A 22203-nucleotide genomic window follows, 5' to 3' on the forward strand; every position below is an offset into this window, starting at 1 on the left:
GGGCGGAAGCGGCGCCGGAAGTGGCGCCGGGGTGACGCCACTCCGGGCGGAAGTGGACCCGGGAGCGCGGGGGATTCGGCCCCACAGACGCGGCGCGGCCGCCATAGAGACTTATGGCCCCTATGGATAGACACTCATCGGCCCTATAGATACCCATGTCACCCCTATAGACACTTATGGCCCCTATGGATAGACACTCATCGGCCCTATAGATACCCATGTCACCCCTATAGACACTTATGGCCCCTATGGATAGACACTCATCGGCCCTATAGATACCCATGTCACCCCTATAGACACTTATAGCCCCTATAGGCACCCCTGCCCCCCTATAGAGACTTATGGCCCCTATGGATAGACACTCATCAGCCCTATAGATACCCATGTCACCCCTATAGACACTCATAGCCCCTATAGGCTCCCCTGCCCCCCTATAGATATTTATGGCCCCTATGGATAGACACTCATCGGCCCTATAGATACCCGTGTGCCCCCTATAGACACCCCTGCCCCCCTATAGACACTTATGGCCCCTATGGATAGACACTCATTGGCCCTGTACATACCCATGTCACCCCTATAGACACTCGTAGCCCCTATAGACACCCCTGCCCCCCTATAGACACTCGTAGCTCCTATGGATAGACACTCATCAGCCCTATAGATACCCCTCTGCTCCCTATAGACGCTCATAGCCCCTATAGGCACCCGTGCCCCCCTATAGACACTCGTAGCCCCTATAGACACCCCTGCCCCCCTATAGAGACTTATGGCCCCTATGGATAGACACTCATCGGCCCTATAGGTACCCATGTGCCCCCTATAGATGCTCATAGCCCCTATAGGCACCCTTGCCCCCCTATAGACACTCGTAGCCCCTATAGGCACCCCTGCCCCCCTATAGACACTTATGGCCCCTATGGGTAGACACCCATCGGCCCTATAGGTACCCGTGTGCCCCCTATAGACGCTCATAGCCCCTATAGGCACCCCTGCCCACCTATAGATGCTTATAGCCCCTATAGACACATCCCAGAGCCTGTGGACACCCAGGGCCCCTATAGAGAGCCATGTAGTCCTGGGCACCCCTATAGATACTCATGCACCCCTATAGACACTTATGGCCACTGTAGACACCCCTGCCTCCCTATAGACACACCTGCACCTATAGATAGACACTCATCACTCCTATAGATACCCGTGTCCCCCCTATAGACACTTATGGCCCCTATAGACACCATGGCACCTATGGAGACCCTGGGGCCCTATAGACACTTATAGCCCCTATAGACATCCATGTAGCCCTGGGCACCCCTATAGACACTTCTGCTCCCCTATAGACACGCCTGTCCTTATAGATAGACACTGTTCACCCCTATAGATACTCATGCCTGCCTATGGACACCCAGGGGCCTTATAGACACCCATGTAGCCCTGGGGACCCCTATAGACACCCCTGCAACCCATAGATACTCATGCAACCCTATAGATGCTCATAGCCCCTATAGACAACCCTGCTGCCCTATAGACACTCATAGCTCCTATAGATACTCCTCTGTAACACCTATAGACACCCATGCCTCCCATAGATACTTATAACCCCTATAGTCGCCTATGCACCCCTATAGACACCCCTGCACCCCTATAGACACGTATGGCCCCCATAGCCATCCCTGCCCCCTATAGACACCCTGTACATGCCCATGAACCCTTATACACACCCATACTCCCTGTGCACTCCTGTAGACACCCATACAGCCCCTGTCTACCCCTATAGACACCTATATACCCTACAGACACCCACCCTCTCCTATAGATACCCAGACCCCCTATAGGCACCCACCTGGTCCTATAAACTCTCACCTAATCTTATAGACACCCATAACCCCTATAGATACCCACACCCCCTATAGGCACCCATACCCCCTTATAGACACCTCTAGCCCCTATAGGCACCTATAGCCACCCATACTATATATAGACACCCACCCACCCCTACAGATACCCCCCGGCCCTATAGATACCCATGCTCCCTATAGACACCCACCTACCCCTATAGTCACTGGTACACCCCTATAGACACCCACGTACCTCTTTGCATCCCTATAGACACCCATCTGCCCCTATAGGCCCTATGGACCCCCCACCCACCCCTATAAATATCTATACACACTACAGCTACCCAAGTGCCCCATACACACCTACAGACCCCTATAGACACCCATACAGCCCTATAGACACACATACCCCCTGTGTGGTCATATACACACCCCTATATACACTCACACACTCCTATAGGCACTCAGACCCCCTATAGACACCGACTCCCTCATAGACACCCATGCACCCTATACATGCCCCCATAATTCTATATAGACCCATGTGGCCCTATAGAGACCCATACACCCCTATATGCACCCACCTGCCCCTATATACAACCCATGCACTCCCTGTGTGCCCCTGTGCACCCTACAGACACCCCTATAGACACCCATGCACCCCCATAGACAGCCATATGCTCCCCTACACCCCTGTGCCCCCCTATAGAAACCCTCTATATGTCCTGAGCTCCCCTTGACACCTTCAGGTGCCCCTATGTACATCCCTGGGGAGGTTTATATGTCCCTATATACATCCCTGCATAGCTTTACATACCACTGGGGAAGTTTATGTCCCCCTATAGCTTTATGCACCCGTATATGCACCTGTGCTCCCCCACCTCTTCCTATACACCCCTCTGTTTACCCCTATACACTCCCTATAGACCCTGTGTGCATCCCTACGCCCCTGGGATGGTACATATATATGCGGGGGGGGTGGTACCTATACATCCCAGTACACCCTATAGTGCCTGGTTCACCCTGTGCTGCTTGTAGGGGGAGCCCTATACATGCTATACAACCTGCAGGGCAGGGGGCGTGACCGTATACACCCTATAGATGATGTATGGGATGGATGGGGCTTCCCTATACAGCCTATGTGGTGGGGAATGACCATATACACCCTATAGAGTCTGTACATCAAGGTTGTGGTGTCCCTATGCAGCCTGAGTGGTGGGGAATTACCAAATACACCCTATAGATGATGTATGGGATGGCTGAGGCTTCTCTATATAACCTGTGTGGTGGGTATGACCATATAGACTCTATAGACACTGCATATCATGGGTGGGGTGTCCCTGTACAGCCTGAGTTGTGGGGGCCACATATATACACCCTATAGATGATGTATGGGATGGGTGGGTGTTCCCTATACAGCCTGTGTGGTGGGGAATTACGAAATACACCCTATAGATGATGTATGGGATTGCTGGGGCTTCCCTATAGAGACTGTGTGGTAGGAAACGACCCTATAGATGCTGAACGTCATGTCTGGGGTGTCCCTATACAGCCTGAGTGGTGGGGGCCACATATATACACCCTATAGGTGATATATGGGATGGCTGGGGCTTCCCTATAGAGCCCATACGTCATGGGTGGTGTGTCCCTATACAACCTACATGCTGGGCCATGACCATATATGCCCTATAGATGCTGCTTGGGATCAGTGAGGCTTGTTTAGCGCCCTATACATCCCCCATAGCCCCCTATATATCCCCGCACACCCCTTGGGAGCAGCCACCCCCTATAGCCCCTATAACCCATTCCACCCCCCCACCCGCCATCGCTCCGCTCCAGAGTGAACGACCCGCTCCATACGTCGCTCTGTCCATACGTTGCTTTATTCACACGATGGGGGGGGGGGGGAGGCGCCTCTATACGTCCGCGCGCCCCAAGTACAGAGTTCGGCAGCCTATAGGGGTCCCCCCCCTCCCCTCCCCCCCCCCCAAATACCCCCCTCCCCCCACGTGGGGGAGGGGCCGGGGGGTCCCACAGCGGTTGGGGTGGGGATGGGGGGGGGGGCGGTTGATCCCTTTTATTATTATTAATTATTATTATTTATTATTATTTTTGTAATAATTTTTCATAATAAATAAAACCTCGAGTCTAAAAACAAACAAAGGGGGGGGGACACAAAGAAAATAATATAAAACTCGGGGAGGGGGGGGGGGAATAAAAGGATTAAATGGAAGTTGAAGCGGGGACGCCCCTCCCCCCGCTGTCACCCCCCTTCCCCCCCCACCCCGGGGTGTCACCTCCCCCCCCACCCCGGGGTGTCACCGCCCCCATGTCCCCTCCCCGGCCCCTGGCAGTGAGCAGAGCTGGGAGGTAGCGCTGGGTGTCCCCCCCACCCCACCAGGGGGCGCCCCATCACCTTGGGGACCCCCCCCCCCCACCATAGGGACCCCTCCCCACCATAGGGACCCTGCACCTTGGGGACCCCCGCACCATAGGAACTAGGTCCCCACCATTGGGACCCCCCACCATAGGGACCCCCCCACCATAGGGACACCCCACTGTAGGGACCCTCCATCTTGGGGACCCCTGCACCATAGGAACTAGGTCCCCACCATCGGGACCCCCCACCATCGGGACCCCCCACCATAGGGACCCCCCCACCATAGGGACCCCCCACCATAGGGACTCCCCACCCTGGGGACGCCCACACCATAGGGACCCTCCACGTTGGGGACCCCCCCTTTGCAGATATCATCTGGCTTGAAAATTAGGGGGGGGAGGGTGTGCTAATTAATGATAATTAAGTTTATAGATCTATAAGGTCTGGTGGGTGCTCCCCCCACTGGGTGCCCCCCAAGGTCCCTTGTCACCCTGAAGGCACGTGGGGGGGTGGCCATGGGGGTGGGGGGTGGGGGGCATGTCCTGCTGTCGTGGGGACCTTGGGGTGGGTGGGGGGTAAGGGGGGGTCCAAGAGAACCGTGAGATGGTGGATGTTGCGGGGGTTGGGCAGAAGAACCTGGAGATGGTGGGTGCCAAGTTGGGTTGGGCAGGACCTGGAGATGATGGTGGGTTGGGCAGGAGAAACCAGATGATGGACACCACGTTGGGTTGGGCAGGACCTGGAGATGGTGGGTACCAAGTTTGGTTGGGCATGACCTGGAGTTAGTGGGTACCAAGTTGGGTTGGGCATGACCTGGAGTTGGTGGGTACCAAGTTGGGTTGGGCAGGATCTGGAGATGATGGGTGCCAAAATGGGTTGGGCAGGACCTGGAGATGATGGGTGCCAAGTTGCGATTGGCAGGACCTGGAGATGGTGGGTGCCAAGGCGGGTTGGGCAGGATCTGGAGTTGATGGTGGGTTGGGGAGGAGAACCAGATGATGGTCACCACATCGGGTTGGGCAGGACCCGGAGATGACGGGTACCACGTTGGGTTGGGCAGGACGCGGAGATGACGGGTACCAAGTTGGGTTGGGTAGGACCTGGAGTTGGTGGCTACCAAGTTGGGTTGGGCAGGATCTGGAGATGATGGGTGCCAAGGTGGCTTGGGCAGGACCTGGAGTTGATGGTGGGTTGGGCAGGAGAACCAGATGATGGACACCACGTTGGGTTGGGCAGGACCTGGAGATGGTGGGTACCAAGTTGGGTTGGGAAGGACCTGGAGATGACGGGTACCAAGTTGGGTTGGGCATGACCTGGAGATGGTGGGTACCAAGTTGGGTTGGGAAGGACCTGGAGATGATGGGTACCAAGTTGGGTTGGGCAGGACCTGGAGATGACAGGTACCAACTTGGGTTGGGCAGGACCTGGAGTTGATGGTGGGTTGGGCAGGAGAACCAGATGATGGACACCACGTTGGGTTGGGCAGGACCTGAAGACGGTGGGTACCAAGTTGGGTTGGGAAGGACCTGGAGATGATGGCACCAAGTCGGGTTGGGCAGGACCAGGAGATGGTGGGTGCCAAGTTGGGTTGGGCAGGACCTGGAGTTGGTGGGTGCCAAGATAGGTCTGGGAGAGACAAAAGGAGATGGTGGGTGTCAAGGTGGGTGCAGGAGAACCTGGAGATGATGAGCATCAAGATGAGTTGGGCAGGACCAAGCTGTGGGTACCAAGTTGGGTTGGGCAGGACCAGGAGATGCTGGGCACCAAATTGGGTTGGTCAGGAGACCCAGGAGATGGTGGGTGCCCAGGTGGGTTGGGCAGGACCTGGAGTTGGTGGGCACCAAGGTGGGTTGGGCAGGAGACCCACGAGATGGTGGGTGCCCAGGTGGGTTGGGCAGGACCTGGAGTTGGTGGGCACCAAGGTGGGTTGGACAGGAGACCCAGGAAATCATGGTCACCAGGTTGGGTTGGACGGGACCATGAGATGATGGTGGCCAAGGTGGGAAGGGGGGACTTGCAGACGGTGGGTGCCAAAGTGGATTGGGCCAGACCAGGTGATGACGGGCACCAAGTTAGGTAGGTGGGTCTGGAGATTGTGGGTTCCAAGGTGGGTTAGGCAGGATCTGGAGATGATGCACACCAAGTTGGGTTGGACAAGAGAACCTGGAGATGGTGGGTGCCAACACAAATTGGGCAGAACCTGGAGATGATGGCACCAAGTTGGGTTGGGCAGGACCTGGTGATGGTGGTTGCCAAGATAGGTTGGGCAGGGCCAAGAGGAGATGATGGGCACCAAGATGTGCCCAGGAGAAGCAAGAGGTGTTTGGTGCCAAGGTGAGTTGGGCAGGACATGGAGATGGTGGGCAACAAGTTGGTTTAGGCAGGAGAACCAGGACATGATAGGCACCAAGCAGGATTGGGCAGGACCTGGAGATGTTGGGTGCCAAGATGGGTCCAGGAGAAGCAGGAGGAGATGGTGGATGTCAAGGTGGGTGCAGGAGAACCTGGAGATGATGAGCACCAAGATGAGGTGGGCAGGACCAAGATGTGGGCACCAAGTTGGGTTGGGCAGGACCTGGAGATGACAGGTACTAAGTAGGGTTGGGCAGGACCTGGAGATGGGTTAGGCAGGAGAACCAAGAAATGGTGGGCACCAAATTGGGTTGGGTAGGACCTGGAGGAGATGGGTGCCAAGATGGGTTGGGCAGGAGAATCAGGCAATGGTGGGCACCAAGATACGTTGGACAGGACCTGGAGATGATGGACACCAATTGGGATGGGTAGGACCTGGAGATGGTGGGCACCAAAATGGGTTGGGCAGGACCAGGAAGAGATGATGGGTGCCAAGATGAGTTGGGCAGAATGAGGAGATGACAGGCACCAAGATCAGTCCAGCAAGGACAAGCAGGGATGATGGACACCAAGGTGAGTTCAGTAGGACCAGGAGGAGATGATGGTCACCAAAACGGGTCCAGGAGAAGCAGGGGGAGATAATGGGTGCCAAGATGGGTCCAGCAGGACCAGGAAGAGATGATGGGTGCCAAGATGAGTTGGGCAAAATGAAGTGGAGATGATGGGCATCAAGATGAGTCCAGCAGGACTAGGAGGAGATGACGGACACCAAGATGGGTCCAGGAGGACCAAGCAAAGATTCGAGGTTGTAAGTTGGGTTGGGCAGGACCAGCAGGAGATGATGGGTGCCAGGATGAGTCCAGCAGGACCAGGAGGAGATGACGGGTACCAAGATGACTCCAGCAGGTCCACGCAGAGATGGTCGGTGTCGGGATGGGTCTCCCAAGGCCAGGAGTAGATGATGGGTCCTCTGATGGGTCCCACAGGCCCAAGCTAACATAGTGGGTGCTCAGACAGGTCCTTTGGGGCCTGGTGGCACCAAAGCGTGGTGAGATGGGTCCGGTGTCCTGCCTGCTGCTGTGAGACGGGCACCATGACACGTGTGGCCTCCTCCAGCACCCAAGGGTGGTCAACTAGCCACATGGCAGCTCCTGAGGGACCCCCAGCACCCACCCCTGGGTGCCCACAGCCCCACCCATGGTCCTCCTCCCCGCAAGCTGGGACTCTTCTGCCACCAGGATGGTTGTCACTCTGGTCCCCCATATGCCACGTTCTCCAGGTGCTCATCACTAGTGGCTTCTCTTGGCCCTGGAGGTTCTCCCGGCCCCATGGTGGCCCCATGGCTCTGCTCTCCGCTGTAGCCTGACCCAACCCCAAGGAAGACATCCCTGACCAGCCACCACGTTGTCACCTGCTCCCCAGGTCCCCGCTGTCACCCATGGCCACAGGGGACACCCAGGATGCTCCTCGCCCACTCCGGGGGTGCTGCTGTCCCCGGGTGGCCCCCAACATGGCCAGTGACCAGGTGGGCAGTGAGATGGTTGGGATGGGGCTTGGAGAACAGTCCCATGTCCTGCTGTAGGACAGGCAGGAGGGGACAGAGACGGTGGGACAAGACACCTCCTTCTGCAGGGTCCAGCTTGTGCTCCTCGGGCGAGGGGGGTGGGACGGGAGGGGACAGGTGGTGGCGGCCGCTATAGGACACCCTCCATGAAGCTGGTGTCGAGGTGCTGGATGAGCACCCGGATGAAGGACATCTCCTTGCGGGTGTTCTCGAAGATGATCCGCGGGTCGTCCGATTGGCAGCGCAGGCAGTTGGGGGCCATCACCATGGCCAGGTTATTGACGTCCATCTTGGTGACGGCCACGTTGGCTGGCTGCACGAAGACCTGGAGGGTGGGGAGGAAGGCGGCAAGTGATGGGGTGGTAGGAGATGGGTAGAGGAACCATGTGGACCTCCTGGTTCTTGGATGAGAGGGAGGCCACCACATGGGGAAACCCCACAGCAACTTGAGGAACACAAAACCACCTCAAGAGAGGCCACCAGGCTGGGTGGTGGCCCTGGGGGGACACACCGGTGAGGTCCTGGACCTACCTGTAGAAAGCGGATGAGGTAGCACAGCACCATTTTGTTGATCCTGGGCAGAGAGTGGACGACGGTGATGGCGGCCTCGGGGTTCTCGTAGTGGGTGATGCACTGCTCGTAGAACTCGTGGGGGATCAACGGTTCCTCCAGCTCCCGGTACCAGAGCTTCAGCAGGGAGGCTGGTGGGAGGAGCAGAAGATCAGTAGGTGTTGAGACCTGGTGGGTGGAGGACCTGATTCTTCACCCTATGGCACCCTAGAGGTCCTACCAGGAACATGGGGGTCCTCCAAGCCGGTGGGGATCTTCCACTGGTCCACTTGCAGCTTGAGGGCGTTGACCTCATCGATGTCACCAGGGACTCTGCGGGGAGAAGAGACGTTGGTCCCCAAGCAAGAGATGGGGACCCACCTTGTGACACACTCCCTGGGCTTTGGGGACCCCTGGGTACATGTGGGGCTCAAGGAGAACCAAGAGGGGACATCAAGGAGAACAAGGAGGAGACATTAAGGAGAACCAAGAGCGGACATTAAGGAGAACATGGATGGGCCCCAAGGAGAACCAAGAGGGGACATCAAGGAGAATCAAGAGGAGATATCAAGGAGAACCAGGAGGTGACATTGAGGAGAACTGAGAAGAGACATCAAGGAGAACCAGGAGAGGCCATCAAGGAGGAGACATCAAGGAGAACAAGGAGGGGACACCAAGGAGAATCAAGAGGGGACATCAAGGAGAACAAGGAGGGGACACCAAGGAGAATCAAGAGGGGACATCAAGGAGAACAAAGCGGGGACATCGAGGAGAACCAAGTGGGGGTATCAAGGAGAACCAGGAGAGGACATCAAGGAGAACATGGATGAGACATCAAGGAGAACAAGGAGGGGACACCAAGGAGAATCAAGAGGGGACATCAGGAGAACAAGGAGGAGACATTAAGGAGAATCAAGAGGAGACCAAGGAGAATGAAGAGGGGACATCAAGGAGAACCAGGAGGGGACATCAAGGAGAACAAGGAGGGGACATCAGGAAGATCCAAGAGGGGACATCAGCTGGGGATGGAGCCATTTTAGGACTGGGTTGCTGCCCCATAGGGATGTGACATCCTGCTGCGAGATGGGGCCGTGTGAAGACCCCAAGATGACTCTGGTGGGCACCAAAGAACGGGCATGACCCTGCCGTGGAGAACTCCTCATGGCCTTGGAGCAAGGAGAAGTTGGGGGCTGCCCCGTAATGTGGTCACTTGTTATGGCTTCCACCATGAGAAGGTCCATCATGATGTCACCATCCTGGGGGTCTCCCTGCAGCTGTAGGTGGCTTTACCTGAAGATCCCCTCGGTCTGGTCCCCGTTGAGCGCCAGGACCTCCTCGGAGAGGCGGGTCTGCACCCAGGGCAGCTGCCGGTCAGGGTACCGCTCCTTCTGCATGGTGATGATGTCCTGCAGGGAGCTGCCGAACATGGAAGGGTTGAAGACGGCGTTCTTGGCATGGCGGATCTCCTCGATGTTTGGCTTCTTCAGGCCCTGGGGGAGACAAGAGAGGTCACTGGTGGCATCAATGTCCCCACAAGTGGGACGGGGTCCTGCTCAATCCCAGCACTGCGGATGGTTGTGACACGTCCAGAGCCCATGGTGTGGTGGGAATGGTGGATGGAGCCATGGATGAGCTCTAGCCAACGTGGCCAAGGTCTCCAGTGTGGCCATGTGCTGGTGGGTGTCTCCATCCAGCCCTGGGGACTGTCCCCATGGGGCTTGGTAGGACCCCCCATGCTCTGCTGTGGGGCCACGGCCATGCTGGAGCATCTACACCAAGATGAAGTGGACATGTGTGTGGTGGGAAGCAGAAGAGGAGATGGACACAGGTGGAAAGCAGAAGAGGAGATGGACACAGTGGACGTGCATGGTGGATGAAGAAAAGGAGATGGATGCAGTGGTGGTGGGATGCAGAAGAGGAGAAGGACGCAGGTGGGACGCAGAAGGGGAGATGGACACAATGGACATGAGTATGGTGGGCTGCAGAAGAGGAGATGGACACAGGTGGGAAGCAGAAGAGGAGATGGACACAGTGGACATGCATGATGAATGAAGAAAAGGAGATGAGTGCAGTGGTGGTGGGACACAGAAGAGGAGAAGGACACAGGTGGGATGTAGAAGGGGAGATGGACACAGTGGACATGAGTATGGTGGGATGCAGAAGAGGAGATGGACACAGGTGGGGCACAGAAGAAGAGATGGATGCAGGTGGGATGCAGAAGAGAAGATGGACACAGTGGACATTTGGGTGGTGGGATGCAGAAGATGAGATGGACACAGTGGACATTTGGGTGGTGGGATGCAGAAGAGGAGATGGACACAGGTGGGATGCAGAAGATGAGATGGACACAGTGGACATGTGGGTGGTGGGATGCAAAAGATGAGGTGGACACAGTGGACATTTAGGTGGTGGGATGCAGAAGAGGAGATGGACACAGGTGGGATGCAGAAGATGAGATGGACACAGTGGACATGTGGGTGGTGGGATGCAAAAGATGAGGTGGACACAGTGGCCATGTGTGTGGCGGGATGCAGAAGAGGAGATGGACACAGTGGACATGTGGGTGGTGGGATGCAGAAGAGGAGATGGTCACAGGTGGGATGCGGAAGAGGAGATGGACAGAGAGGACACGTGCATGGGAGCTGCTGGAACATCCTGTCCAACCCTTGTCATGCTTTTGCTCCTGGGATCATTTCCAGACTCCCTGTTGGGTCCCTTGCTGATAAGCAGGTTTGGGAAGGACCTGGCAGACACCAGAAGGTCCCTAGAACGTCCCTGAAGATCCCCAGAAGGTCCCCAGAGGAGATGCAGCGATGGTTAAACCACGCTGGAGATACCCAGACCATTCTCACCACGTCTCTGGCACAAGCTGCCACCTTCTTTCCCCCTCTCCTCAGCTTCATCCCTCCTCCTTCTCTTCCAGACCCCAACCTCAAACCCTGGTGGCCCTATGGTGGCCCTGGATGGTGGTGGCCCTCCCCATGCCCAATGCTTGGCCGGTACCTTCTTGGCTCCCGTCAGAGCCGCCTTCTGCAGCTTGTTGTAGCAGTACTTGGCGTAGGTGCTGATGGCCACCCCTGCAAGAGAGAAGAGAAGGAGTGGGTGTCACCTTGGGGTCGCAGGAGGGGACTGTCCCCTCCTGGAGGGGTGAAGCTCATCTCAGCTCCAGGAGGGGCTCAGGGTCCACCCTGGGATGCTCCATCTCTGTCCCTGTCACCGCTCCCGGGGGGGTTTTGAGGAGAACCTTCTTGCAGGAGGTATCTCCACAACTCAACCTTCTCCCCAAGAGCCTCAGACCTTGGAGAAGCCAATGTCCTCGTACCCACCAAAGGTGGAGCCCTCGAATCCTCTTGGCTCCATCACTCTGGTGGCCTTGTGCAGGGGTGTCCCAGCTGTTGGGGTGATTTGTCACCCCATAGACATCAATGCCACTGTCACTTGCCCCACCATCCATCTTCTCCTCCTGATGCCACCATTTCTACCTTCATCCCCCCTACACCATCCATCCTCTCTACCTGATGTTCTTCAACAAGGAGGTGGCACCCTCAACCCTTGGAGCATCCAATGGGCTCATCTCAAGGGAGATGTTCCAGCATCCTGCATCTTAGAGCTATGGGGATCTGGTGGTACCTTCTGGACCACCCCAGAAGATGCTGGAAGCCCCATAAATTCTTCTAAGAGCTTAAAAATGGGCAAAATGAACAAAAAAGATCCATCATCTGGCACCTTCTCTCTTCTGGTCACTTTGAAACTTCTTGTTTTGACCCCTCAATGGGACCTTTTTGGTTCAAACCAAACTTGGGGACTTGGGACCAGCTACTTTTCCATCCATCCCCGATGAGGGGGTGACCTCAAAGCTGGTGCCCATCCTTCTCCACCTGCTGGAGTCATCGAATCATGGAATGGTTTGGGTTGGAAGGGACCTTTGAAGGTCATCTAGACCAACCGCTCTGCCATGGGCAGGGACGTCTACAACTAGATGAGGTTGCTCAATGCTCTGTCCAAGGCATCACAGAAGGATTTGGGCTGGAAGGGACCTTTGAAGAACATCTAGACCATCCACCCTTCAGTGAGGGACATCTTTATCTAGATCAAGTTGCAGCCCAGGAGATGATTGACTTCCTGGCCAGCTCCTGTCCCATTTGTCACCCACCAGTGTCCCCAAGTCCTTCACTCTCCATCCATCCCCCAGCCTCATTGTCCCCACCCAGGTGCAGGACCTGCCTTTTGGCCTGGTGGAACCTCAAGAGGTTCACATGGGCCCTCACTTCTCCAGCTTGCCCAGGTCCCTCAGGTTGGTCAATCCCTCTACTCAACTTGGTGGCATCTTGCTGAGGGTGCTCTGGATCCCACCATCAATGTTGTTGATGAAGATATTTAACATCAACGTTAATTAATGGCTACGAAGCCATTTCTTGGGGTGTCTCCACCCCAGGCCCACCACAGCTGGAGCTCCAGGTTGAGGTCCCTCAAGTTGCACCAGGAACCTCTTGGTTCCATCTTGGATCTTGAACCTTCACCGACATCCCGCTCTGGCTTTGGGGTTCCCAGCAAAACCCCCCAAGCCCCCGAGGATACTGGGAAAAGGGGCTCGTCCCATGACCCCCCGTCCCACCGGTGACAGTTGTGGCACCTCGGGGACTCGTGGTCACCTCGAAGTCAACGTCAAACACCCACAAACTCACCAGCGTCTTCTCGGTGGTGCCGCTTAATTAAATTCCTGCCTTCCCCCTTGTGTTAATGACTTTAAATTCATTTATAATATATATGATATAAAATATCATATGTTGATAATGTTATATATAACATTATAATTTATCTATAACATCATATATTTATCTATAACATTATATATAATACATATTAACATATTATTGATATTATTTTCTATTACGGTTATATAAAATGTCCTATGTAATGTTATAGATAAATACATAAAATGTTATACATAATGTTATATATATTTACCTATGACATTATATATATAGATATAATAGATAATATTCTACATCTAAATATAATATAGCATAAGATACAATATAATATCATAATATATAATATAATATTATATAAAATATAATTAGAATTATAATTATATTTTATATAATATAATTATATATAATATAATATATTATGTGATATACATTATATATACTCAATGTTAATTATTATCTTACATATTATACTCTTTATTATATAGTAGATATTATTTGTTATATATGATATAGTATATATTATATATGATTTGTTATATCGTATATGTTATATATGATACAGTATATATTATATGGTATATAGAATATAGTACATACTATATACCACATATTATATTTGTATCCATTATGTATTTATTTATATATATATTTATATTCATTATGTATTTATTAATATATATCTATATTTATTATATATTATTATATATTATAATATATTATAATATATTATATAACATATACTATATTTATTTTTATTAATATATTTCCATTATCCATGTTCCTGTTAAACAATATATTTAATTAATAACATTATATATATATATATATTTATATTTATAAATTATCTATAAGGTTACCTATAAATATATATAAAAATAAAAAAATAAAAATAAAAATAAAAATAAAAATATATATATATTTAGAAATAAATAACATATATTAAATAAATAACATATATTTATAGGTAACCCTATAGATAATATATGTAATATAAAATAAAATACAAAATATGATGATATCTAATATCTATCTATATAATATATTATGATATCTAATATATAACCACCCATTATATTTGTATAATTTACTTCGTGTTAGTAATTTATAAGAATATATTAAGTATGGTATAAATTTCTATGAATTAATGTTAATCCATATTAATTCCTGTTAATTTCTTTGTGCCCTTGCTGTTATTTCCTGGGCCATGAAAGCTTTGCCCCCCGACTCGGGGGGCTCGGGGTGCAGCCCCTACCATGGTGCTGGTCGCTATGGGGCTTGGGTTTCTTGCGCAATTTGGGCTTCTTCTTAGTGCTCCTGGCCAGGAGGTCGTGAATGTGCTGGGTCACTGGGCAACGGACACAGCGACGAGGAGACGATGCAACGGAAACAGAAACGCAAATTAACGTCGCGAGCGGGAACGGGGACGGAAATGGAAATGCAAACGGAAAGGGAACCGGAACCAGAAATGAACTGAAATGAAAACTGAGAAAGGAAAGGAAAGGAAATGGAAAGTGAAAAGAAGAGGTGAGAATGGAAAAGATAAAGGAAAGGAAGATGGAAAAAAAAAGAAAAGAAGAAGAAAGAAAAGAAAAAATAAAAGAAAGAAAAAAGAAGAGAAAAGAAGAGAAAAGAAAAGAAGAGAAAAGAAAAGAAGAGAAAAGAAGAGAAGAGAAAAGAAAAGAAAAGAAAAGAAAAGAAAAGAAAAGAAAAGAAAAGAAAAGAAAAGAAAAGAAAAGAAAAGAAAAGAAAAGAAAAGAAAAGAAAAGAAAAGAAAAGAAAAGAAAAGAAAAGAAAAGAAAAGAAAAGAGAAGAAAAGGAAAGAGAAGAAAGAGAAAGAAGAGAAGAGAAGAGAAGAGAAGAGAAGAGAAGAGAAGAGAAGAGAAGAGAAGAGAAGAAGAAGAGAGAAGAGAAAAGAAAATTAAAAATGAAAAATAAAAAATAAAGGAAGAGGAAGATTAAAAAAAGAAAATAGAAAATAAATGGAAATTAAAAAAGAAAATTAAAAAAGAAAGGAAGAGGAAGACAAAAAAAGAAAATACAAAAGAAAATAAAATAAAAAAGAAAATTTAAAATATACAGGAGAAGGAAGATTAAAAAATAAAATGGAAAAGAAAAGAAAATTTAAAAAGAAAATTAAAAGAAATAAAGGAAAAGGAAGATTAAAAAAGACAATAATAAAAAAAATAAAGGGAAAGAAAATTAAAAAAAGAAAATAGAAAAGAAAATAAAAAAGAAAATTAAAAAATAAAGGAAAAGGAAGATTCAAAAAAGAAAATAGAAAATAAAAGGAAATTTAAAAAGAAAATTAAAGAAATAAAGGAAAAGGAAAATAGAAAAAAGAAAATAGAAAAAAGAAAATAAGAAATTAAAATAAAAAAAATAAAGGGAAAGGAAAATTAAAAAAAGAAAAAAGGAAAATAAAAAAAATTTTAAAAGAAATAAAAGGGAGTTTAAAAAAAGAAGAGAAAAAGGAAAATAGAAAAGGAAGAAAATGAAAATTAAAAATAAAATGGAGATTAAAAAATAAATTAAAAGTAACATTAATAAAAAGAAAATTAAAGAGAAAATAAAAATAAAACATGGAAATTAAAAAATGCAACGAAAAGGAAGATTAAAAAAGAAAAGAATGAAAATAAAAAATGAAATGACAATAAAAATAGGAAATTGAAAAAATAAATGAAAAGGAAGATTAAAAATAAAATAAAAATTAAAAAGAAAAATTTTAAAAGTGTAATGAAAAGGAAGATTAAAAAAGAAAATAAAATGTGAAAAATGCCAATAAAATGTAAAAGAAATAAAATGACAATTAAAAAGAAAATTAAAACAAAAATTTTAAAAAAGAAAGAAAAATGGAAATTAATAAATAAAAAAATGAAATTAAAATAAAAAAGGAAAATTACACTGAAAATTGAAATTAAAATAAAAAATAATGAAAATGAAAAGACATGAAACTAAAAATCAAAATGAAAATAAATTAAATGGAAATAAAAAACCAAAATAATGAAAATGGAATAGAAATAAAATGGAAAATAAAGAGAAAACAAGAAATAAAATGAAAATAAACCAAAAAATAAAAAGTGAATGACAATGGAAATGAAAATAAAGAATAAATCAAATAGAAATGAAAGAAAACATCAGTAACATTCACATGCAAATAAAAAGAAATAATGAATTAAAAATCATGAATATAAAACTACGATCAAATTACACAAACATGAACCAAAACTGACGATAAAATTGAAAATGAACATGTAACGAGGAGCAGATGCTGCGAGATGGGGCCAATGGGGCCAATGGGGCCGGTGGTGCTGGGCACAGTCGCTGTTGGTGTCTCTGGGGTGTCTCTGGGGGGGTCTCTCCCTGGTGACACCGGTGTCACCACCGGTGACACCGATCCAGCGTGAGTGACACCCATGACATGAGCTGACACCTGCGCTGGGGACACGGGCACTTCCTGTCCCCCCGCCTGGGGATGCGTTCGTACACGGGGCTTTCTCGACTACCTTGTGGACACCTGCGTTGGGGTCATCTCCTCCTGTCCCCAAGATGGACAGATCCACCACGGCTCCATGTGATGTCCCCAGAGGTCCTTCTGGGACAGCCAAAAACCCAGGACCTCCTGGACTCCACCCCTGACTCATCACTGCGAGGTGGCACCAACCCATGGATGTGGGGCTGCCCAACTCTCCAACCATGGTGGCCACCAGGTAGCATCTACTGTCCCCAAGATGGGCAGATGCACCAAGGCTCCACATGATCCTGGTGTCCCCAGATGTCCCTGCCTGTACCCCAGGGAGCTGAAGTTCACCCAGGACCTCCTGGACCCCACCTCTGCCTCATCTACCACCCACTGCGAGGTGGCACAAACCCATGGGACATGGGGGTTGCCCAACCTTCCAACCATGGTGGCCACCAGGCAGTATCTCCTCCTGCCAGACTCACGGCAGATCCCCATGTCCCTGCCAGACCAGGTCACATCACCCCTGAGATGGTACCAGTGATGAAGTAACAGGGATGGACTGGAGAGGGGCACCTACAACTCCCACCTATTTGGGGTCAAATCGCCAAAATTTGTGTCTCTTCTACATGTCATGACCAAAAACCATCTTGGGAGTTGTGCCCCCTTCCAGCATGGGCTTTTTCTGGATGCAAAGTTACTTGAGAAGCCACAAGAAGGATTTGGAGATGGTGACGGTGAAATCATAGAATGGCTTGGGTTGGAAGAGACATCCAGAGGTGCCCTCACAGGCCAGGAGAAGTCCTGGGACCTCTTGCTGTCCCCAACAGAGGTGACTCTGAGCCTGCAGCAAAGGTGTCCAAGCTCATTTTGTGTTGGGTCTCACGCTGGATTTCTGTGTGTCGGAGGGGAAAGACGAGTGGTAAAGCCACTACCATGCTCCTTGGACCTCCAAGAGGGCTGTTGGATGAGTTCCTCACCCACCTTTCAACAAGGACACTCATCAATATGAAGGGGAAAGGAACAAAATAGTAATAACTACATAGTTTGCAAGGCCAGCAAGGACAAAGCCACCAGGGGGTGGTTTCTCTCTTACCTTTAGTGTCGTTCACCGGATCCATGTGCCTGTAGATGTAGCCTTCTAGGTAGGAATGAAATTTAGGAGTGGGTGGGAAAAAGGCCAAACAAATGGCCATGAGCTCCCAGCCCCGGGCCAGGCTCTCGTAACGGAAGTTCTCGGTGGTCTGTCGGCACAGCTGGATGTAGAGCTCGTCTCTCAGACCCTGCATGCTCCAGCCTTTGGTGGCGATCTCCAAGGCCACGTTGAGTTGGTCCGTCTTGGCCCGCCGGTCCCCCATGTACATCTGAATGAGTTTAAATATCTCGCACGCCTCTTTCTTGACGTTGCGGTCGTTGGTCATGATCATGGGTTTCTTGATGGACTCGCTGCTCCAGGCCAGCATGTTGGCGATGGACACCTTCCTGCGGAAGAGCCCTTGGGTGTGCTTGTTGAAGTGCTTGGAGGCCCAGTTCTCAATGTCCGTCTCCGAGGAGGGCTTCCGCAGGTTGAAGGTGGGGAAGACACAGCTGGCGCTAGGCATCATGTTCCTGGTCTGTCTGCTGCTCTCGAACTGGGCGCAGGCACCGAGATCCTCTGACTAGGAGACAACAGCCAGACAAGTCAATGTTACCAACAGCACGGCCACACTGCCAACCAACAGGCCAACCAACAAGCCAACTAACCAATGAACCAACAAACTAACCAACAAATCAATCAACAAGCCAACCAACCAGTCAACCAACCAACCAACCAACCAACCAACCCACCCACCCACGAACCAGTCAACCAACCACAGCACCAACCAACAAAACAACCAACACACCAACCAACCAGCCAACTAAACATCCCACCAAACAACCAATGAACAAACCAACCAGTCAACAAACCAACCAACCAACAAACCAACCAAGACACCAACCAACCAGCCAACTAAACATCCCACTAACCAACCAATGAACAAACCAACCAGTCAACAAACCAACCAACCAACCAACCAACTAACAAAACAACCAACACACCAAACAATCAGCCAACTAAACATCCCACCAACCAACCAATGAACAGACCAACCAGCCAACAAACCAACCAACCAACCAACCAACCAACCAACCAACCAACCAATGAAACACCCAACCAACTAACAAACCAACCAACCAATGAAACACCCAACCGACTAACAAACCAACCAACCATTGCAGAATCAAGAAGTGGCCCCACGCAAGCTGTGTCCTCTCCAAGGAGATGCTCCTCAATCCCACCACGGGCAGGTGGAGCTGGCCTGGCACCAGCGGCCGAGGCAGGTCATGGCACCAGTTGGCATTGGCAGGGAGGGGACCAGTGGAGGGGTAAGACAAGCCACCCAAAAGCCAACACGCTGGACACCCTTCACACCCAGCACCCCGGTCACTGAGACTTTGCAGTCATGGACAGAAGAAGCTGGTGGTCATGTGAAGGATGCAAAGGGCAAGTGGCTTTAGGTTCCACCAGGGAGGGGCACACACACCTATGACCAGCCCCCTGAATAACCCCAAGAGCCATGTTCAGCCATGGTTCTCCAGTGGCCACATGCCCAGGAGGAGGCTGGTGGCTCCTCCAAACCACCATCGAGATGGCCCGTTGTTTCTTTACATCCCACATGCAGAGGGACACAAGATGCCCAAGATCTCACCTGCAGAGCACCCAACTGGGAAGAACCTCTGCAGACCAGTGTCCTTCCATGACTGGAAGCAGCACAGCTTATAGATGTCACCTCAGGAGGTGATGGAACAGCCAAACAGCTGATGACCAACATGGAGAAAGGCAAACAAGGACACTAGGGATGGACCATTCCCTGGTCCTGCAGCCACTCAACGTGACTTCATCGCAAGTGTGACAGCCAGGTCAGTGTCACTGGGGCTTGGTGGCCCTGGGGATGTGACCTGTGGGCAGGTGGGAGGTAAACCCTTCCCATGCCAAACCATCCAGAGCTGATGTTGTCATCCCTACCACATGCAGGGGAATTGAGCTGGTGGCCATGAGTGGGGACCATGCATAAGGTGACCTTGGTGGTGCCACGACCTCGGGGTTGAGCTTTAGGTGAGGAACAGTTGAAGAAAAGCAGGACTCAGAGTCAAGGTAGAAGGAGCCAGGGCCATGTGGAGGTGGCAAGTGCAGGAGGGGACATGGAAGACAACCAGAGCCACCAGAGCTGCCGGTAGATGCTTGAGCCTCAGCTCCTTCAAACAAGTCAAGTTTTGTGTCTCCTCCCTCAACAGCAAGTCCCTTCCCAGCATTGAGGTTTCCTCTTTCCATTGATGTTGCTCAGCCCCCATCTTGCACCGTGGTGACAACAGCAGGGACCTGGCCATGGGGACACAAGAGCGTCACCCCTTGAGGGACCTGGCTCCGACGTTCCTACGGAGGCCACATCACCCAAAAGGTCCTTCTGTGTCCTCCAACCTGCTGGGCAGCTGAAGGCACTGGGGCTTTCTGGGTGGAAGGAGATGCGGTGTTTGCTCCAAGGCTTCTTCCTCTGTGTCCATTGTTGCTGTGGCTCTTCCAAAACAGGTCCACAAGCTGGGCCACCACCACATTGTTCATCCGTGGAACCCGGGGAAAAGCAAAGGGAAAAGCTCAAGGATGCTGTGGGGCAAGGAGGTCCTGGTGCCACATGGATGGGGCTCGGACACATCCAAGTGCAAGGCCAGTGTTGGTGACACCGGACATGTCCTCATCGCTTGTGCCACCCCATCAGGTCTCTTGTGCAAGCCTCTCCTCAAACAGGTCTCCATATGTCCCCATGTCATCCCCAGCAGCATTTGCTCCCATTTTCTTCTCTGTTTCTGCCACATCTTCCTGTCGTGCCAGTGTGATCACCCTCCAAACCAAATCAAAACCACATGACAATCTTAGACATGATCATCGAAGGGTTTGGGTTGAGAAAGACCTTCAAAGACCATCTAATCCAACCTCCCCACCACGGGCAGTGACATCTCCCATTAGGTCAGGTCAGGTTGCTCAGAGCTCTGTCCAACCTGACCTTGAACAAGTCCAGGGATGGGGCAACCACAGCTTCTCTGGGCAACCTGGGCCAAGGTCTCACCATCTTGGTTGGAAATCTCATCCTGGAATGAGTGTCCCTGAGCTTGAGGACAACATCAGACAAGGTCAACCAGGCAGAAACAACTGGGAAGACGAGAAGAGTCCCACCACGTCCCAAGCTCCGTGCAGAAGGCACCACAGGATCACTAATGGAGGTGGCTGTTCCTCCTGGCCAACCTGAGCATCCAGAGTGGATTTGGAGCTCTCTAGTTTTGGGTTTGAACCTCCTCATGCAGTCACTCAGTGCTTGAGGACACTTGTGTACAGGGATGTTTCTTCTGCTGTCCTTGGATGCGACGTCCCACCGATTTCCTTACACATTCCCATGGGCATAAAAAAGCATTTTCGAGACTATTGGCTGTTTCTCAGGTCCATGTCCAGGGTCTCTCTCCTCCTTGCTCAAGTTTGATCTTCCAGGTAGTTCTCCAGGTCAGAAATCCATTTTGAAAAAGCCGTTATAGCTTTTTCTAGCAACCTCACATCCTTGGTGCATCCAAAGGCAGATGCCTTCACCTCCCCAACTCCTCAATCCATCTCTGGGCTCCTCTGGCCATGGGGACGTGGGCAATGTCATGGTCTCCAGGACACGGGCGGCTCAGTCCCAGGGAGGGAACAGGCAGCTCAGAGCCTTGGGAAGCAGATCCTGGAAAGCTGGTGGGCTCGTGGCTGCTTCATCCCAAGGTTTTGAGGGACCAGCTTGCTAAGGAGCAACTTCTTCAAGGGACCATGTTACTAAGGACCAACTTCTTTGAGGGACCAGCTTGCTAAGGACCAGCTTAGAGGGACCAGCTTGCTAAGGAACAACTTCTTTGAGGGACTACCTTGCTAAGGACCAACTTTGAGGGACTGGCTTGTTAAAGACCAACTTCTTTGAGGGACCAGCTTGCTAAGGAGCCACTCTGAGGAACCAGTTTGCTTAGGACTAACTTCTTTGAGGGACCACCTTGCTAAGGAGCAACTTCTTTTCAGAGTTACTGGTGGGCCTGGTGATGGCTTCAGCCACCACCTGGATGGCTGGAACTGGGGTGGTGGCTCAAGGCCCTAATTCAAACATGGTGCTGCCAGTTCCTGCTCACCATGAAACCACAGGCCAGCGGTGCTGCTCCAGCACCTTGAACCACTACGGTGGGAACAACCTGGTGAGCAAACCCTCATTGAAAACCAAAGCAGGTGGAGAAAGTGGAAAGGGGATGGTGTTCTTGATGCT

At 50.5% G+C, this 22203-nt stretch overlaps 1 protein-coding gene across 5 annotated transcripts in view; it reads right to left on the reverse strand.

The window, feature by feature from the left end:
- Positions 1-4532: 4532 nt before the first annotated feature.
- ARHGAP39 (Rho GTPase activating protein 39) overlaps positions 4533-22203 on the reverse strand; it is a 155342-nt gene continuing 137671 nt past the window's right edge. For 2 of the 5 annotated variants that reach the window (XM_082045065.1, XM_082045064.1), the window contains 7 exons: positions 17952-18513; positions 14651-14743; positions 11687-11760; positions 9974-10173; positions 8925-9016; positions 8666-8835; positions 4533-8459 (listed from right to left, as the gene is read on the reverse strand). In XM_082045065.1, coding sequence (XP_081901191.1) covers positions 8265-8459; positions 8666-8835; positions 8925-9016; positions 9974-10173; positions 11687-11760; positions 14651-14743; positions 17952-18513 — 1386 coding nt within the window. In that variant the 3' untranslated portion in view covers positions 4533-8264. Of the gene's footprint in view, positions 8460-8665; positions 8836-8924; positions 9017-9973; positions 10174-11686; positions 11761-14650; positions 14744-17951; positions 18514-22203 lie in introns of those variants that run through there. The other 3 variants (XR_014183288.1, XM_082045066.1, XR_014183289.1) reach the window with 3 other exon arrangements.

The sequence above is a fragment of the Streptopelia decaocto genome (assembly GCF_964273445.1).
Source record: "Streptopelia decaocto genome assembly, chromosome: 2".
NCBI classification, from domain to species: Eukaryota; Metazoa; Chordata; class Aves; order Columbiformes; family Columbidae; genus Streptopelia; species Streptopelia decaocto.